Source organism: Rana temporaria, chromosome 13, assembly GCF_905171775.1.
Source record: "Rana temporaria chromosome 13, aRanTem1.1, whole genome shotgun sequence".
Lineage (NCBI taxonomy): Eukaryota > Metazoa > Chordata > Amphibia > Anura > Ranidae > Rana > Rana temporaria.
This window is the reverse complement of record NC_053501.1, coordinates 32480947-32500004: the sequence shown is the minus strand read 5'-3', so window position 1 is coordinate 32500004 and position 19058 is coordinate 32480947. Positions and strand designations below refer to the sequence as shown.

The 19058-nt window shown below is 44.9% G+C and overlaps 1 protein-coding gene across 3 annotated transcripts in view; it reads left to right on the top strand.

Moving 5' to 3' along the window:
• SYNE2 (spectrin repeat containing nuclear envelope protein 2) overlaps nt 1-4794 on the top strand; it is a 431618-nt gene extending 426824 nt beyond the window's left edge. For all 3 annotated transcript variants that reach the window (XM_040333402.1, XM_040333400.1, XM_040333403.1), the window contains 2 exons: nt 885-913; nt 3706-4794. In XM_040333402.1, coding sequence (XP_040189336.1) covers nt 885-913; nt 3706-3931 — 255 coding nt within the window. In that variant the 3' untranslated portion in view covers nt 3932-4794. The remainder of the gene's footprint in view (nt 1-884; nt 914-3705) is intronic.
• The last annotated feature ends 14264 nt before the right edge of the window (nt 4795-19058 follow it).

Genomic DNA, 19058 nt, shown 5'->3' with positions numbered 1-19058 from the left:
ATTGCTCTTGTGCACATCGCTGGATCGAGATCAGGCTCGGGTAAGTATTTAGCAAATGTGAATGCAGCCTGAAAGAATCAGCCAACAGGCTCCAGGCTCTACAGGGATCCTAACCACGTTGCAGGGATTTTGAAGATGGGGGACAAAGTTAGAAAAAGTTTTTACCTGTCTTTACTCTATCCATACCGAAAATTGTCTCCAGAGTGATATGTTAAGTCTGCTTGTAGAAAAGTCAAATGCACAGAACAAAAATCTGCTACCAGCTTTAACTTATTGCAAGCAACCCTGTCAATTAAACTAAATCCAAGCCTCTGCAATAGAAGTTCACACTTGTGCAGTTAGACATCACATGTGATTCGCACCACATTGCTGATGTCTGTGCGATGCGAATTTAGCCATACAAACTGGCTGAAATCGCATTGTATTCGCACCAAAATGTTACAGGACCCTTTTTTGGTCCGCACTGAAATTGGATCACATGGGTGTCCATTACTGCACCATTTGACAGTTGGCACTGCCATCTGATCTGGGGGTGTCTTAAACTTTACACTGACAACCCCAATGGTTCGCAGAGAACCAGTGTGCAATGCGGGAACCCGACACTGAAGCACAGAGTTTCCCGCATCGCACCAGTGTGAACCAGTCTGTTTTCAGCATGTGACACTATCGGGAGTTTCAGTTTCTTGCGTTTCCGTAGTGACTTAAGGGTCAGAGGATGGAACTGCAGCATGTGGCAGGGGGACACAGGCATCTGACACTCCCCGGTATTGTCAAAATAAGCCGCAGCACTGGAATGGAGGTAAGGTAGGAGACACGGGCCACCTGTGATTCATTCAATTTTGCAACAAACTTAATCTGTTTTTTTTTTTTTTTTCTTTTTCCAGAACACAGTTGGAGCTCTTCAAGATACCAGGTATGCCTATTTTCCTTTATCAATTTAGTCTTAATAAAATCTGTCACCACTTGAATACAATTTAAAGCCCAACTCCAGGAAAAGTTAAAATCTTGGAGTGGGGGTTGCCATCATACTGCAAATCTTAAATGCTCATTTAGGTCTAGGGGACAGAAAAAGCAGTTTGACCTAAAAGATTCACCGCTTCCCCACCAGATGGCGCTCCCCTATGGCCAAGTGATGGACTGTATTCTCACATGAGGTGCCGGGATATTGATGCTTTTCAAGATTTTCTATGCTAGGAGAGCCACACATGGTAGCTACAGCCTGTCATACAAGTGCATTGGCATGTGCAGCGTTTTTACTGATCATGAGAATGGAGCATTTTGTAAATAAGTTAAGGCTTTGCAGCTAATAAATACCCATGTGATTGATACCCACAGAGAGATTGTGGGAGAACTTACAGTTCTCAATCAGACATTTTTCTGCACAAGTGTGGGTCCCATTGCAGCTCTCACTGGTTTCCCCTGCTGACCTCCGCACCATTACATTGATGAGGAGGTCAGAAGCAGGAACCAAGGAGCTGCTAGGGAACCAGAAGATTAATACTTTTAAAAGTGTTGGTTTGTACATGGACTTTATACAAACACTTTGTAGTATGAGTGCGATACAAAGACAGTAGTACTTAGTCAACCTTGGTTACCCAAGAAAGAAGACTAATTTTTCACAACATTGTCACTATAAAGACAGTTTGTGAGCAGGACTGTGACAAAAGGTGGGCAGGAGGGGTGACAGCCCTTGGCACAGCAGAGCAAGGGGGCAGAGAATTGATACACAATAGTAAATCCCTTTGAGGGCATGCATTAACAGTGGCAGAGGGGGTGCAGTTTAACATGCTTGACATGAGCACTAGATCCTGTCCAGGTACTGCTTGTGAACATAGTAATATGGGATCCGTCTTTGTGCATCTTTAAAAAGCCATGTTAGTCTCCAGGACAGGTCATTCTGATCATAGGTTTCCCAACTCTGCTGACCTGGAGCAAAAATGCATCAAAATGACAGTTTTTAACAGTGGCAGCTCATGCTCAATACTTGGGGGGGTGTTGGCGAACAAACCTGGCCCTCTCACTCGCACAAAACTCCACCCCCTTGGGCTCGATCGATCGGGAAGGCAGCGATCCACTGGCACTACAACAAACCCCCCGTGTTCGCACTCCACCCTCACTACCCCAACCCCCCACGCTTGATCAAACGATCGGGAAGGTGGCAAGCTATGGCCTTACATTATGCAATGGTAGAGGTGTGGGGAGGTTGACGATGACAATGACAATGTGGTACCGGGGCCATTGCTTCTCCTCCCGGCCAAACGGGAAGCTGGTCCCGAGGCCCGCTTGGCTGAGAGTCCTAAGACTCTCAGCCAAGCAGGAAGACATTAGCCAATATTTGCTAATGTCACACAAGTGAGCCCACCCTTATTTAAAGTCAATTAGAGCCTCAGGCTTAAAAAAAAAAAACATGTTAAAATCCATTAGGGGGATTAGGGGACAGGTGCATGGTTTAGTGGGAGGCGGTGCGCCATTGGTTTTTAACATCTGTGTGCATGCTATTTTCAGGTCAGTGATTAAGTAGAGGTGCTAGGATGGCACTCTGAAGGCTGCATCTTAAATGCCAAGTCTAGTGTCACACATCACTATAACCCTACCCAAAAAATGCATACATATGAACAAGCTTTGACCATAGCTTGTTTTTCTTTTTCAATAGTATGTATTAGATTTTTATTTTTTTTTTACAAAACCAATAAAGCTGTTTTAGAATGTACTCAAAAAGGTTTAGTAAGACCGTGTAGAAACAGGAGGAAACCATTGTTCACTGGGCATTAACATTCTCAGCGGGATATTAGAATAGGATTTTGAATAGGATAAGTGCTTGGGCAAAAGCAAACCCAAATATGAAAGATTATGTTGTAATGATTGGGTGTCTATAGTCCATTTTAGAGTAAGAAAAGTTTAAAAACCTCTGTCAGATTATTTTTTTTTTTTGTGTCTTTGCTTGGATTGATTTACCCTCTATATTTGTCCTGGTGGCTAATAATGGGCGAAGTCCAAAATGTTATACTTCTAAGTTAACAACCACTGCTGTAATTTTAAGCTGAAGGGGGCCTAAAATGTGGCCCCTGATATCACCAAGGAGCCGCACATGATGTTCAATATATGTAGTGCTTGAGAGGACTATCAGAAAATGCAGAATAGAGGAAATGAGGGCCAAAGCGTGTGCTATGTTTTTGGCTGGAGATATGGTGCAGAAGACGATATAAAACTGGGAACATGTTACATGAGGCTAGTAGAGATGACTGCGGTTTGCCCTAATCCATGTTCCCACTACAAATTTCTGAGGTCCGAGGGCCACACATCATACACCAATGGGTGGTACGTTGGGCACCAGGGAATTGCAGCACTAAAACGGGAGGCAAGGGGAAATCTCTCATTGGGTCACCACCACATCCTTATGCGTTTCCAAACAAAGTGAACAGCAGGATTCCCAATGGGGCACAGACCACATATACTCTGACAGGGCCCTCTCCCTGCTTTTTCCTTTTTATTGAAAATATTTCCTAGAAGTATGTGAAGTGTGCACATTGGGCAGGGCCTAACATTACATGAACTAAACGCTTTTTGGAACCAATAGAAAAAATAGTCATACCTACTTTACGCACTTCTCCATATTACCTCCTAGTAAAGCAATATAATTCAGTGCTGAAAAATTAAGATTCCAAGTCCCAGAATGTCCTTTAACCTTTACTTTTATTCTTGCAGAAACCAGGAGCCCGCCGCCACAGTCCAGGAAACCTCGAAAAAGCGATCATTCTTCTACCGTGTGCTACGTGCTGCCCTTCCTCTCCAGCTTCTACTTCTCCTCCTTCTCCTCCTTGCCTGCATGATTCCCTTCTCCGAGGAGGACTACAGCTGTGCCCAAGCCAATAACTTTGCCCGCTCCTTTTACCCAATGCTGAGGTATACCAATGGGCCTCCACCAACCTAAATGGGGTTCATATGCACCTCAAATGACATTCCAATGTTGTATGTGCAGTCTTCAGTGTGACAAACCAGCAGCCCATGTGATCTGATTATCTCAGTTGTTACACCATCATTGATGTGTGGTGTTTATTGGGGGAGGGGGGGGGGGGTTTTGTACAAAACTGCAGGGTTACTTTCATCTGGGGGGTACTAAAGCTGCGCCAGCAAATGGTACATGGGGGGCAAAGATTTGCATGCACATAGTAACTTTATATTGCAGTGTAACTGGTGACGGTTCATAAGGATATAGCCATTTTAATTACTTTTTAGATAACGCAATAACAGAGTTTATTTAATTGCAGTGCAAAGAGCAGTGGCGTGCCACGACACAAAATCATTTCAGATTGCGCACTGTTCTTTGAATTTTATTAAATAAGCCGTTTGTGTTTTCCTTCTCAGTGTTTGTGATTAGGAACTTTATTTCATGACTGTGGCTTTTATCCACCATTTTATTTTACCGTTTTTTTATGTAAAATTTTAAATGGTAATTACTATGTAAATTTAGCACAGTTCTCAGAATCAAGTCATCTATATTCCTATGTTGTACAGAGCAATTTGGTTTTATACTGACGATTTCTGGCTTATTTTAAGTGTTGTACAGCTATATTTGAGGGGTTTTATTGTTCACTTTGTAAACCATTATGCAAATCACAAAACATTGAAAAAGGGATTTGAAGGTCATTCATGTTTCAAGCTGTATCTTAAAAAAAAAAAAAGAAGAAAAAAGGGATTCTAATATATTCTGTAAAATAATGTTCCACAAGCAAAAAGGAAAATTTGTTTTGACGGGTATTGATTTAATAAACTTCTTATGACCTTTGTAATTTATTTATTGTTGTCTTTGTTGGGTTTATGCAGTACAGAACATACAGTATTTGTGTATCCCCCCCCACCTATTTAGCTAAACTTTGTCTCGTATATAGTCTAGGTCCTTGGAATTAAAGTGCAGAGGTGGTCTGCAGAACATTGGTGGAAATACTCCATTCTATGTGTTTCCTGCATAATGGCTGTGGTAAAGTCATAAACCGGCTTTTTAAAGTGCATGTAAACATGAAGAATAACTTTTTTTTTTATTTGCTCCTATGATAGCCTGAGTGGGGACCCTCAAAAATGTATCAAAGTCCGGTTAGTTGGATGCCGCTGACGAGAGAGGGTGCAGACTGAGAAGTCTCTTACGCCGTCGGATCTTAACAGCATATTTACGCTGGTTGCTAGGGGCGTGTACGCTGATTTACGCCTAGAAATATGTAAATCGGCTAGATACGCAAATTCACGAACGTACGCCCGACGCAGTACAGATACGCCGTTTACGTTAGGCTTTTCCCAGCGTAAAGTTACCCCTGCTATATGGCGGCGTACCAATGTTAGGTATGGACGTCGTTCCCGCGTCGAATTTTGAATATTTTACGTTGTTTGCGTAAGTCGTCCGTGAATGGGGCTGGACGTAATTTACATTCACGTCGAAACCAATACGTCCTTGCGGCGTACTTTGGAGCAATGCACACTGGGATATTCCATGGACGGCGCATGTGCCGTCCGTGAAAAACGTCAATCACGTCGGGTCACATAACATTTACATAAAACACACCCCCCTGTTCCACATTTGAATTAGGCGGGCTTACGCCGGCCTATTTACGCTACGCCGCCGCAACTTACGGAGCAAGTTCTTTGAGAATACTGCACTTGCCCATCTAAGTTGCGGAGGCGTAACGTAAATAGGATACGTTACGCCCGCTCAAAGATGCGCCGATCTACGTGAATCCTGGCCTTGGAGTCTGAGATACCGCATTCTCCCACTACAGCAAACGGTGACATAATTAAATTGTCGCTGGTAAATACAGAATGACAGTGGGTGTGTTACAAGATCGGTAACCCAAAGGAGAAGCCTCTTGGGGGCAACAGTTTTTACACACTGTATTCGGCAGATTTCTTTTTTTTTGCATACATTTATGGAGTAATTTTTCAATGACTGCAGCACTGTATGTCATAGTAAAAATTTTAAATTTCAACAGGAGTTTGGCTTTAACTACTTTGGCACTAGAGCAAATTAATTTTTTTGCACACATGTAAAAAAAATGGCATTCTTGGCTATGAAATTACTTGCATTGAGTAAATTGATACCAAACAGGTCAAATCAATAAAATTTTATGTGCTGTGATCTTGCAAAGAACTACGGTACCCAAAAATATCCATAGGTTTTACGGCTCATCAGTTTAGATAACTGTGAGCGCTAGATATGAAACTAAACAAAAAAGGATATTGCGCCAGGGATCGATTATAGTTGTTGCCAACATCCCATATGCTACAGAACAAAAGAGGGTGTCCCCCCTAACAAGGGACTGGGACTTTTAATGCAACCAAGAATGGCAAAAATGTAGTATTGAAATTATTTTAATCTTAAATAGTTAAGAAGCCAAACATGTGGCAACATATAACTGACTGATTACAAATCAAAATACATTAAAACAAATAATTGAATACAAAATTGTCTCCAATCTGTACGTGAAGCCCGATGCGTTTCAGGGAGATAACCTTTCTTCGGGGGCATATCCTTATTGGAAGACTTAATAATGTAAGAAATACAAAAAATATGATCGGTGACAGATAAGAGGCCTCTTGTATATCTGTCACCGATCATATTTTTTGTATTTCTTAGATGTGATATTATTTATGTTTTAATGTATTTTGATTTGTTTATGAATTTTATTCATCAGTCAATAACATGTTGCAACATGTTTGGCTTCTTAACTATTCAAGATTAAAATAATTTCAATACTACATTTTTGCCATTCTTGGTTGCCTTAAGGCTGCATTCACACCTGAGCGGCGGTCGTATTTTTGGGCGTTTTTTTCTGGCGTTTTATCGCGCGTATTTGCGCGTTTGCATACAGCGTCGTGCGACGTTTTTGTACTTCGGCGTTTTTTATTTTAGCCAATAGGAAAAATGATCATCTTTTCATCACTTGTTGCTATGTTGGTAGATTTGTTTAATCTTCTGCATGGGCGACAAGTTCTATTTATTAAAGCGACTAAACGCCCGTAGCAAACGCCCGTTGTCGCTCAATTCGCGCGTTTCCCATTACTTTCTATGGAAAAAAAAACGCTCAAATACGCCCAAACCGCACGATACGCGCGACAAAAAAAGGTCCGGGACTTGTTTGAGCTTCGCGCAACAGGCATTTGGGCGTTCAGGTGTGAACAGTCACCATAGGGAATAATGTTAATTCTCCCCTCTGGCGTTTGTGAGCAGTGCGCTTCAGGCGTAAAAACGCCTAGGTGTGAATGGGGCCTTAAAGTCCCAGTCCCTTGTTAGCGGTACACCCTTGTTTGTTCTAGAGCTAGATATGATGTTCTCACTTTGGCACTCATGGGGATACTTCATGTGTCGTGCAATTGCAGCTTATATGCACCAGGGGCACACGTTTATGTGTGCAGGACAATGGGGGTTACATTTTTTTATATATATATATATATATATACACACAGGTACTGTTTGTGAAGACATTGTGGGGTCGTTCTGATAGACAATGTCTCATCTCCCCTCCAAAGCATGTAACCAAGCAGAGATTAGCTTGGTTAGATGTATTTGCCAGAGAACGACTGCTCTGAAACCAGAAGTGAGTAATAAATAGTCTTTTGGTTTCATTCCAAGCAGAGGAGATCAAGGAATGAATGTTCCTCGATCTCTTCCTGCCTGCCATTTTGAAGTCCTAAGAGTGTAACGAAGGATGGGAGGTAACTGCGCTGAGTAATTGGCAGCTATACAGCCGACTTTCAATTTCACATTACAGTACATATGTCAGCTTGTGCTTAACACTTCATTCTTTTCATATATAGTATAGCTAAACAAGTTAAATACTGTGGGGAAAATAATTTCTTTGTAAGTGGGCACAGGAAATTATCAGCTCTAAGTGCATCCTGTTGGAGCCTTTAGAGCAGGTCAACGACTTTTCATTTATACAAAAATCCAGAAAACACATGGTGCAAATGTTATTTTACTCAATGGTAACCCCTGGGCTCGAGTCACTAAAGAAAAATATGCAGCATTTAGGTGATCCGACACGTTTTCCAAATATCACATGCCATGCTAAAACGTAACTTCACTATCCCTTTATGCAGCATTTACCTCAAAAAGCAAAAACTCATGATAATAGCATTCAAGTCAATTCACTGAAGGAAATAAAAAAAAAAAAGTATGCTTTAAAATAATTAGTAGTCCAGGCATGGTTAAGGAATGTTTAGCTGGCGGTTGAGGAGTGGGCGGCCGCTGCATCCTTAACAACCATGACTCATCTGAGGGCAGTGGATTCACTGCTGACAGAAGAATGTAAACAAAAGAAGTGCCAGCATTACATTTAAACAAAAAACAGTGGGGCCTCCACCAAGCCACATCAGGTCTTGTATGGCTCATAAAGAGGTACCCCATGCCAAAATGTAAAAAAATAAAACTATACCAGAGCATGCAGCCTGGCATTCCAAGGAAGGGGGGGGGGCAGTAAGCATGCCCCTCCTGAATCATACCAGCCCACATTCCCTCAACATGGGGGTGGGGCAGTTGCTTTGTGGGTGGGGTAGACTCCCCTCCCCCCGCACCTTGTCACCATGTTGATGAGGGCAAGAACATGGTGGGTATGGGGGTGAACTATTGGAATCTGGAAGCTCCCTTTAACAAGAGGGCTCCCCCCCATGTGAATGAGTATGCAGTACATGGTACCCCACTTGTTCACCAAAAATAAAAATGACCCCCAAAAGAAATCATTATGGATGCCAGCCGACCCGTTCAAAATAAAAAATGACCTGCACTGACACATCTTTCCCACTAAATTATAGCCCTGCTGTTCAACTAAGGGGCAGGGCTATGTGACCCGCCTCCTTATGACATCATTAACCCAGCAAACCCCGGGTCACACTTCCTCATAAACCAGGTGAACTTCTAGTGTATGGCCAGCTTCAATGTTGTCCAGTTAGCTTTTCACGTTAGATTTTTAAAAAGTAGATTTTAAGTCTAATGGCTGCCTAGAAATATTTCAGCCTACATGGTGTCTTTCACAAACCATGGCCCCATGCCTGCTTATGTAAGAACTGAACAGTGTAGGCATTAGTTACAGTGCCCCTAGCTGTACTTATACTCTTAATATATTATAAAAGCATAAGACCAGACATGAACAGAAAAGAAGTGTGACAACACTCAGAATACAAAGGAAACCAGTCGATATACAATCTGTGCAACCTGAAAAACTGGAGTGACCCAAATGGCTTTGTACTCCATTACACAGCTCATATTAGAATAGTTTGACTACATGAAACAAATGTTGGATGAATCGTGATACACAGAGTATAAAATACCACATTAAAAAATGTAAAGATAATATCATTAACCATCGAGTTCTGTGACCATATTAGCTTGTTGCATGCTTTTCTACTCAGCTCCTGCTTCCTGGGGAAAACTGTAAGGCTGACCATGCACGGTTTGAATCACAAAATTAGATTCCAACCATTAATGGGGCAGGCTGAATGTACCAAGTTGTAGAACTAGCCTGTCGGATTCTCTTGCGCTTATCGGTAGTGCCTACTATATAGCTACCGCCGCCCCCCCACAGGGAGAAGACAATGGCCGGGCAGGAGGGATTCCAACATCAACATTGTCTGTGTTGATGGGGTTATTGAGCATAGTTTTGATGTATGGCCAGCCTAACGCAGTATACTTGCAAAATTGATTTATCACTTTCCCAGGTTTTATGCTTTTGCCATCTAATAACCCATTTAGAGAAATTTCCCTTCACTTCTACTTTTTGATACAAGGGAGAGGAAATTTCTCTAAATAAGTGTCCCTAATGGAAGATGCCCCCTCATTTGTTTTTTTATATTGTTGCTGGGAATGCAAAATTATTGAAATAAGAGACCTAGTCGGTAATAAAACCCAGGCACATGTTCTAACCATTCCACACTTTGACCATTATTGACATATGACATATTATTTAGTCCATTAAAAAGTGCCAGGACTTTTTTTTTAGGTCAATGCTGGTGAGTTAGGCTAGGTTCACACTAGCCTGCACTGTGCATTATGGGTATGGAAATCGCATCGCTGGTGCGAGATGCGCGGGGCTGCTGTTTATTCTGAATGGCACCCCCACACAGTGCAGGCTGATCGCGGGTGCTGGAACCACAAGAATACTGCATGGTCAAAAGGTTTCCCTGGGGCCACATTTTGCCCCCCATTAAGGAGATTCGTCCTCTCTATTTGTCCTGTATTAGTATTATCATTCAAAGGAAAAGAAAATCCCCAAAAAAATGGGAATCAATCTCACCTTCGCTGAGAACCCTTCACTGGCTGCCAGTAAAAGACAGAATTGCATTTAAAGCACTCTGCCTGACACATAAGTGCATCCATGGGAAGGCTCCGCAATATCTTTGCGACAAGATAGAACCTCACAATTCGAATCGCGTTCTGCGATCCACCGACCAAAATCTGGTCAGGGTACCAAAAACCAAATACAAGTCCAAAGGAGAAAGAAGGTTTGCTTTTCAGGGTCCTAGACTATGGAACGCTTTGCCAACCAGCATTCGGTTGGAGGAAAACCACCTGACTTTCAGAAGACAGATCAAAACTCTGCTCTTTTGATGTCATGAGACACGAACAACTAGCGCCCAGAAGCGATTCAGTTTGCATGCGCCGCGCTTTATAAGTTTTTCATTCATTCATTCCCCAGAAATGTAATAGGAGGGGAAAGCTTCCAATGGGGACACTAGTTCTGGTGACCTGGGGGGTCACCAAGAAATTCCTATAATTTTCAGGGATTTCTTCTCACTTCCTGTTTGGCTATTGGACAGGATGTGAAGGGAAATCTCTGCAAATAGGACACAGATTGTAAAAAATTACAACTGTTATAACCCTTCATTGCTCTATTCCAAAATGAAAGAAAAACGTTTTGCATATAGACGATTAAATTGACAATTTTAACAGTATTGTACCTTTAATCATTTGCATAAAGTACATTCCTGATAATACAAGAAAGTCTACAGACCGAAACACAAGAATTACATTTTTAGCCGCAGACTAGAAGGTCATAGACTGAGAACCACAGGCATACAGACTGACTGAATTCCTTAATAAAAGTAGGCTTCCGTGTACTACCAAAAGCCTTGCCTAAGAAAAAAAAAAAAAAAGACTCCTAGCTTTCACTTGGCAGTGTGACTGAAGCATGTGGCGTTCAGTTGTTGGATGAAGCCTAAATTAGTCAAAATATTGTAATTTTTAAATAACATTTTTTTTAAACAGTTGAGAAAGCATAACCCCTTGAAGGGAAACTATTGTGGGTTTAACGGTTAACATTCCTAATATAATTATTATAATAATTTTTCCCCTGCTATTCAAATAAAGGCCTGCATAGTCTGCCCGCACTGCTTTCCAATTCCCAATTCTAATCTTTAACAATCCATATGATTTAACAGGATGAGGATGTAACCCTCTTATGACTCTTAAAGGGTTTGTAAAGGTTTGTTTTTTATTCGTTAAATAGGTCCCTTTAAGCTAGTGCATTGTTGGGTCGCCTTTTCCTTTCGATTTCCTTTGTTTTGTTTTTTTGTTTTTTTTTTATGAATTTCTTACTTCCCGTTTATCCTCAGTAAGCTTGCCCCATCATCTGGCTGGTTAGTCAGCCAGAACAGCTTACTGAGGAGGAACAGGAAGTGAGAAATTCAGACAAAGAAAAAAAAAAGGGAAATCGAAGGAAAAAGGTAAGTGAACCAACAATGCACTAGCTTAAAGGAACCTATTTAGAAAATAAAAAAAACGAACCTTTACAACCCCTTTGGATCTCCTGTTCAGCGGTATTGACAACAGAGCTTTAATCACACAAGCCATTCACAGCATAGTAGTAGTAATGGTTTTAGCAGAAGTACCATACTGCTTTGACTGTGCCCCTTTCAGGTGGTATATTTCAATGTATATATATCAACCAAACCCTAAAAGTTGTCCTTAATATTTTAATACCTGCATTATTTAATACCTGCAGCTTTTATTAAAATATCTGGATATCAAGTTCCTTTTTCAGGTACTTCTTGTTATAGGGTGACCACACTTCTTCCACCTGTCTCCCAACAGTGAGAATGCAGGCGCACAGTGTTTTCTGTGGGTTTGTGATATACCGTAAGTGGCTGTTTCAACATACACTATGCTTCAGTGTTGTCATGATCAGAAAGCCCACCCTGAAGAAATGCCAGACAGAAAGAGGCTGCAAAGAGGCCACAGGAGAGCTGCACACAAAAAGAATATATGCTGAATAAAAAAAAAAATAGGATTTTTTGTACTCACCGTAAAATCCTTTTCTCTGAAGTCCATGGACGGACACAGCTCCTTAAATCTTGACAAGTGGGTTATGTTCCCTGTTTACAGGAGAGGACTAGGCAGAAACATGTTAAATAGTTAAATACATGTTACATTAACAGAGTTGAACAGCCCCGCCCAGGGGGCGGTCCCTCCAGACATAACCCTCCTCACTGCAGCTTGCAGCCTCAGTTCGTAACAAGCAGTACAAACCTAAAAAGGAGGGGTGGGAGCTGTGTCCGTCCATGGACTTCAGAGAAAAGGATTTTACGGTGAGTACAAAAAATCCTATTTTCTCTTATCGTCCATGGACGGACACAGCTCCTTAAATCTTGACAAGTGGGACGTCCCCAAGCAGTGTCAAAAAACGAGGGGTGGGAAATATATCAGTAAAAACAATTTTAACTTCACCCCAAAACAAGCAGAGCTCCTCAACGGAGGAGGTGCAACTTTAAACAGCCGCCGGCAAAAACTAGCGGCTGAAAAAAACATCATAAGATGCACTCACAGCAACCATGTAAATTCTGGAAAAAGCGTGAACGGACGAGCAAATCGCCGCCTCGCACACCTGTGAGACCGACGCATGATGTCGGGAAAAAAAAAAAAAAAAAAAAACCCAGGAAGCACCAATTGCCCTGGTCGAAAGTGCCGTGACCGGAAAGGGGGGCCCGCCCTTAGGAGCATAGGCCTGTATGACGGCCTGCCCGATCCACCGAGAAATGGTGGTCGACGAGACCGCCAGGCCCTTTTGTGGACCAGACACCGACACAAAAGAGAGTCAGAAGCTCCGAAATGGAGCCGTAGTAGGCTGGTATACCCGCAAAGCGCGTACCACGCCTAAAGTATGAAAGGCCGAAACCTCCTTCGGAAGAAGGGAAGGTCGCGGGTGCACCATCACCTAATCCTTATGGGGGATCAAGCATGGCGGCTTGCAAGACAAGACCGCCAACTCAGAAACCCCTCTAACAGAGGTAAAGGCCACTAAAGGGGCCACCTTCTGAGATAGTGTCAAGAGAAAATCTCTCTGATGTTTCCAAAAGGAAGGTTCCTGAAGAACCGAGAGCACCAGAGTCAAAACTCATGGGGGAAGAGATGGGCCAAGAGGGGAAAGTATATGACAAACCCCTTGCACACAAAAAAAGGGGACCCACCAGGGAACGGGCCGCAAAAAGGCCACTAAAAGAACACAGCCAAGGCTGAAATCTGCCCCCAAACGGTGCTTTAAGCAATTTTTAGATCCAATCCAAGCTTTAAAAACAGCAGGACCCTGGACATTGAAAGTACGCCCGTGGACGTCACTCCATCCCTTCGCACCAAGAGAGGTGCGACGGTAGATCCTCCGGAAGAAGACTACGGTGCCCTGTTGAGATGACCGAGTCAGACAGACCCTGGTCACCTAAAGTCTGGCTTCCAATAACCATGTTAAGCAAGTCAGTGACTGTACAACAGGAGGAAGTATGGGACCTTGAGACAGGAACCTCCTGCCCTGGCAATCGCCAGGGTGCCTCCGCTACCAGGCGCCCGATATCAGCGTACCAAGGACGCCGAGATTAATCTGGAGCGATTAGAATCATCGGGATCTCCTCAGCATCCACTCTGTGGAGCGGCCGAGGAAGCAACTACCATGGAGGAATGGCAAAAAATCACCGATACAGACAACACAGGGCCACCAGCGCGACTGACGCGTCTGTACAAGATCACTAGACCTGGCCACTAACTGACACCCTTGCGGCGGAGACAAGCTGCCAGGAGATCCATGCCATGTGAGGCTCACCTCCTGCAAGGGAGCCGAAACACCCCAAGCACAAAGACCAGTCGCCCTGGTCCAGCATCTGGCGACTCCAGTAGTCTGCCTGCCGGCATACCTGATGGTAGACTGAAGCCACGGCCGTGGCGTTGTCCGGCTGAAACCAGATTGGTCGACCACAAGGAGAAGCATAGCCTGATCGCCTAAAATAGTAGGACAATGAACAGTAGACAGCACCTGGTATTCCCAGGCGGTCTTCCACCAGGCACTAGCCAGGCCCGACCCTGGGTAGCTACCGAGACCAGACACATTCAAGGAGGTGTGGTCATAGGTCCACGCAAGTCCAGCGACTCAGGGCCGACTGGACCCCCCAGTTTTGTGAACCTCCAGGTTCACAACCCGTGAGCTGGCATTCGTCGTAAACACCGACCACTGGAAGGAAGGAACAACTTCCCGGACCGAAGAGTCGGGAATCTCTGTCACCAACTCAGAGAGACTCTGACTAGGTGGCGCACAGGAATCTAATGATTTCAGAGACAAGAGATTTTTACCACCTGGACAGTAGTTCCACTGGAAAACCAGGGTGTGGAACTGGGCATACAGTACCACCTTGAAGGAGGCTACCCACAGACCCTGAACCAGCAGGCGCCCGGAGAGAAGACCGATTGCGTGATGCCAATACCTTCTCCGCAGACTGAAGAGTCTGCAATTTCTCCAGGGGAAGAAGGACCTTTGCCACTGAGGAGTCTGGATCAACACTAGATACTCCTACGCTGAGTCGGAACCTAGCATGCCCATAATTTGAACCCTGGGTCGCACACATGTAGGGCAGGCTTGCTGCCACTGAGCTACACTTTCTGGCCTAAACGTTTAACATCCACCCGAATCTTCGGAGGGTCTGAATGGGAATAACCCATCCACTAGGTCGGAGACAGAAGCTGCTCTCAGAAGAAAGTCGTCAAAGTAGCCAATGAGGCAAAGCCTCGCTGTCCCAACAAAATTCAAATAAGTGCGAGCTCCTAGCTGAAAACCCATGGTGCTGACGCCAGATCAAAACGGAGGGCCACAGGCTGACAGAGACCCTTCTCTCATCACGAAGCACAGAAAAAAACACTGTGACATGTGCAAAACGGGACATGCATGTATGCGTCCCTGATGTCAGGACATCCCCCGGATGAAGCGCAGCTACCACCGAACAAATGGATTCCATGCGGAACTACCCGACGTTCACAAAGGTATTTAGGGCCTGAGGCCCATAGAAAACCCCAAAACTCTCGTCCTGCAGGAAAGGTAAAATTACCTTGCAGCTTAGCAAATCCCACACTGCCCAAGGCAGACCGACGTGCCGGGAGGGGAAGACACAAGGACAGAACTTTGTTCTGTGGATAGGAGGAAACCCTATCTAGTACTCCGAAGAGACCACCTCGCAGACCCACTAGTCGGAGAGCAGGGAGGTTTCACTGAATTGTGAACCTGCAAGCCGCCCTTCCCACCTAGAGACAGGGAGGGAAGGCTATATACATTGGCAGGATTTGGGTGCCGGCGTGATCGGCTTATGCACCCAGGGACAGATTAGTCCCCCAGCTGGGCCTTTGACGGCCTGGGAGGGTTGCCCCTAAATAATACACACACATAGTGTGTATGTATATTATGTAGGTGTATGCACACATGTCTTTGGAGGAAACCGGAGTACCCGGAGGAAACCCACACAGACACAGGGAGCGACAATGCAAGCTCCAGGCAGATTGGCGTCAGTGTGCAGATTCGAACCAATGACTCTTTTGCTGCCAAGTAATGGAGTTAAGCACTACACCACCGTGTGCATAAAACCATTCTGAAACAGACGCCCTGGATAACAAGGGCGCAGCATTCAATGAAGCATCACAGACCTATATGAGATGAGGCCCTGGACCAGCTGGTCCGCTAGGCTAATAACCTCAGGAGAGAGTCGGTGCTCCTCCACTGTCTGGTGCAAAATGCTCACTCTGTGAGTTGTATACAGCACTAGGGGTCAGGACTACTCCAAGATGGCCGCCGAGCGTTCAGAACGCGGCCACAGGAAAAAGGCCAGCACAATGTAAGCTGCGCCATAGCGTGGCTACGACAAAATGGGCGCCAATGGGAGTTTTCAATGTAATTGAAAAATCTCCCAAAAAATAGCGCCAGCGACCACTGAGACCCAGTGTAGTGGCCACAATAGGCCGCAAGCCAGACCCCAGCATGGTAAACATGGAACGGGTCAGTACTTCGGATCTTCTATCAGTCAGATCCATACAAGTAGGGGTTCCCGCCCGGCGGTGAGGGACTACAAAAGCCCTCAGTGGCTTTTCTCATTCCGCATCTCAGAAATTATCAAAGAAGGGCACAGAAGGAAAAACCTACACAGCGGTCTGATGTGTGATCCAAAAAAGACCGAGCCCTCAGCGGAAACCCAGCTGCACTATGCAGCTTAGGAGAGTCCCTTGCAGCAGTAAAAAGCGCACCCATAAATGCCTTATTCTGCCTTTTTTTTTTTTTTTTTAACTAGGTACCTAGTCCATGGCTCCATAACAGAGCATTCCCCAGGGGATAACGGGGGAAGGGGGCACTCTTTTACCGCCCGCCCGCAGTCCACCCCCACCCTGGCACAAACTGTGTCCAGGACTAACAATAAAAACTCTGTGGGAATCACAGGTGCCAACACCTGCTGCCACCACCAGCATGTGGGGAAGGACCCAGATACTGACTCCAATATTTACATATAGTGTGTATTATAATATGCACACCTGTCCATACAAATAGACAAAAGCTCCTAGAGCCCTATTCAGGGCCTCTCACCCACTTGCTGCGCTGACCAGGGGTAACCAGGGGACTCCCTCAGGAGGAGACTGCACAGCGCTGCCTGTGAGGAAAAGAACCGTGAGGTAACTTTTGCAGGGACCTGTGTTTAAACAGGAAAAGCCTCATAGGGCTGTTTTATTTAAGGACAAGTCACAGATACAGCATAAAAAGCAAAACCGTTACAGGTGTCACCAATCAGTCAGCGTCTGCTGAAGTATAATCATAAACATCTGTGCTCATCACAGGGCTTTTTACCTCACAGGAAAGCCCAATACAAAAAAGAAAAAACACAGGCCAGATAACAGCCCCCTCAGGAAGGCCCCCTCCCCCCTGACAGCGGCAATGTTAGCAATGCAGCAAGGGAAAGGAGCAGGGAAGTAAGGGGAAGGGACCCCCGAACCCCAGGAATGCCCAGCCGTACCAACCCACCGAAGCAGGAGGGACTGTACTTACCCGTCCGAGCGAGGACTCGCTGACGCATTCCTGACAGACCTACAACCGCAATGGAGGTAGCTGTCGGCCCGGTCCACTGTGATTGAGGCAACACCACAGCTCAGTCATATGTGGACCTCGGAGCAAAGCTCACCGGCCACCTCAGGAGTCATGAGGTATGGCGTGGCAGACCAAGCCTCTTTGCAAAGGTGTGCCCACGCTTGCTGGTCGGACTGAGTAGACTACAAGGATCTATAATATCCAGCCTGTCTCTCAGCCAACAGTTGAAAGAAGATTCTTCAAGAAAAAGTAAAGTAAAATAAAATAAAATTTCTCCTCAGGGCGCTGGGCCCAAAGGGAGCCATACGTCCTTCTCCTTTGCTAGGCAGAACGAAACTGAGGCTGCAAGCTGCAGTGAGGAGGGTTATGTCTGGAGGGACCGCCCCCTGGGCGGGGCTGTTCAACTCTGTTAATGTAACATGTATTTAACTATTTAACATGTTTCTGCCTAGTCCTCTCCTGTAAACAGGGAACATAACCCACTTGTCAAGATTTAAGGAGCTGTGTCCGTCCATGGACGATAAGAGAAATGTGGGTTTTATATACGATACAAGTCTCAGTTTAAAAAAATTGCAAACTGGCTGGATCTTTTTTGCAGGAAATAAAATAAACCCACCTACCTGACTGCAGTCTTCTTTGGAAGTATCACTTTTAAAGCTGAACTAAAGTCTTCCTTTTTAATTGTACCTACAGGTAAGCCGATGTAGCACCCTGATGGTAGGCAAATTTAGTTTGCTAGGTGGTAATTAGCCTGGCCAATTCATATGGGATTCACTGGCTTTTGCCCTAACTCTGGATTTGATGCACCTCTCTCTATCACTAGGTGGCATTGTTGCCTGTGGCAGTAGACCGATAAGGGCATAGGAAATCCAGAGCACGAGTGAATAGGTCGACTCAGCCAATTGCCAGGGGTCTGCTTGGCCTGCTGGGAGCACCTTTTTATTCAGGAGGAGTTAGGTGATCAGGGTTCTGAGCTGTCTGTGTGGACGTGCGTCACAAGGCTCTGGGTTGCTAGGCCAGAAGCCTGAGGCCCATCCCGGGTGCACCTGACTGCTTATAGGCTGTAGTCTGAGGCCTATCCAGGTTTGAGAGAGGCAGCACAGGGTTGGTGATTCAGGCTGGGAAGCCCAATCAAGTTGCAGAGGTTCAGTCTGATAGGGGAACTGGATCATTGCCAGCAGTGAGGGAAAAGCAGTTGCCACAAGGGACGGCCACTCCTGTAGCCAGGGGCAAGTAATGATCAAGGCCAAGGGAGAAATAGTCGCCAGCAAGGGACAACCATTCCATTCATCAGAGACCAGTGTATAGAAATTTGAAGGATTACTAGAGCAACCTTCCACCAGCCGGGGAAGAAGTGGGAAAGCTTCAGCAGAATGCCAAGCCAAGGACCCAGCGGGGTTAGCATGGGTGAAGCTTGAGTCGTTTACAGCAGGTTAGCTGTGGAAGATGTAAGGGGATCCAGTGATGTCTGGGATCTTGAAGTCTAGTGAAAGACCGGGGAGCTCAGTGAGTGCATGGTCCACCTGCACTTCTCGCCGTTGATTATCTTTTGCCTCCCACGTCAGCCAATGTAGCTTTGCTTCCGAAAAATGCAGTACACAGTCCAGAGGTCGTGTAGCATCATAAACACTTGCAAATGTTAGTGGGCATCGGACAGCACTTGCACATGTTGAATCAGAATTTTTGAGTCCCATGTTCCAGAACAGC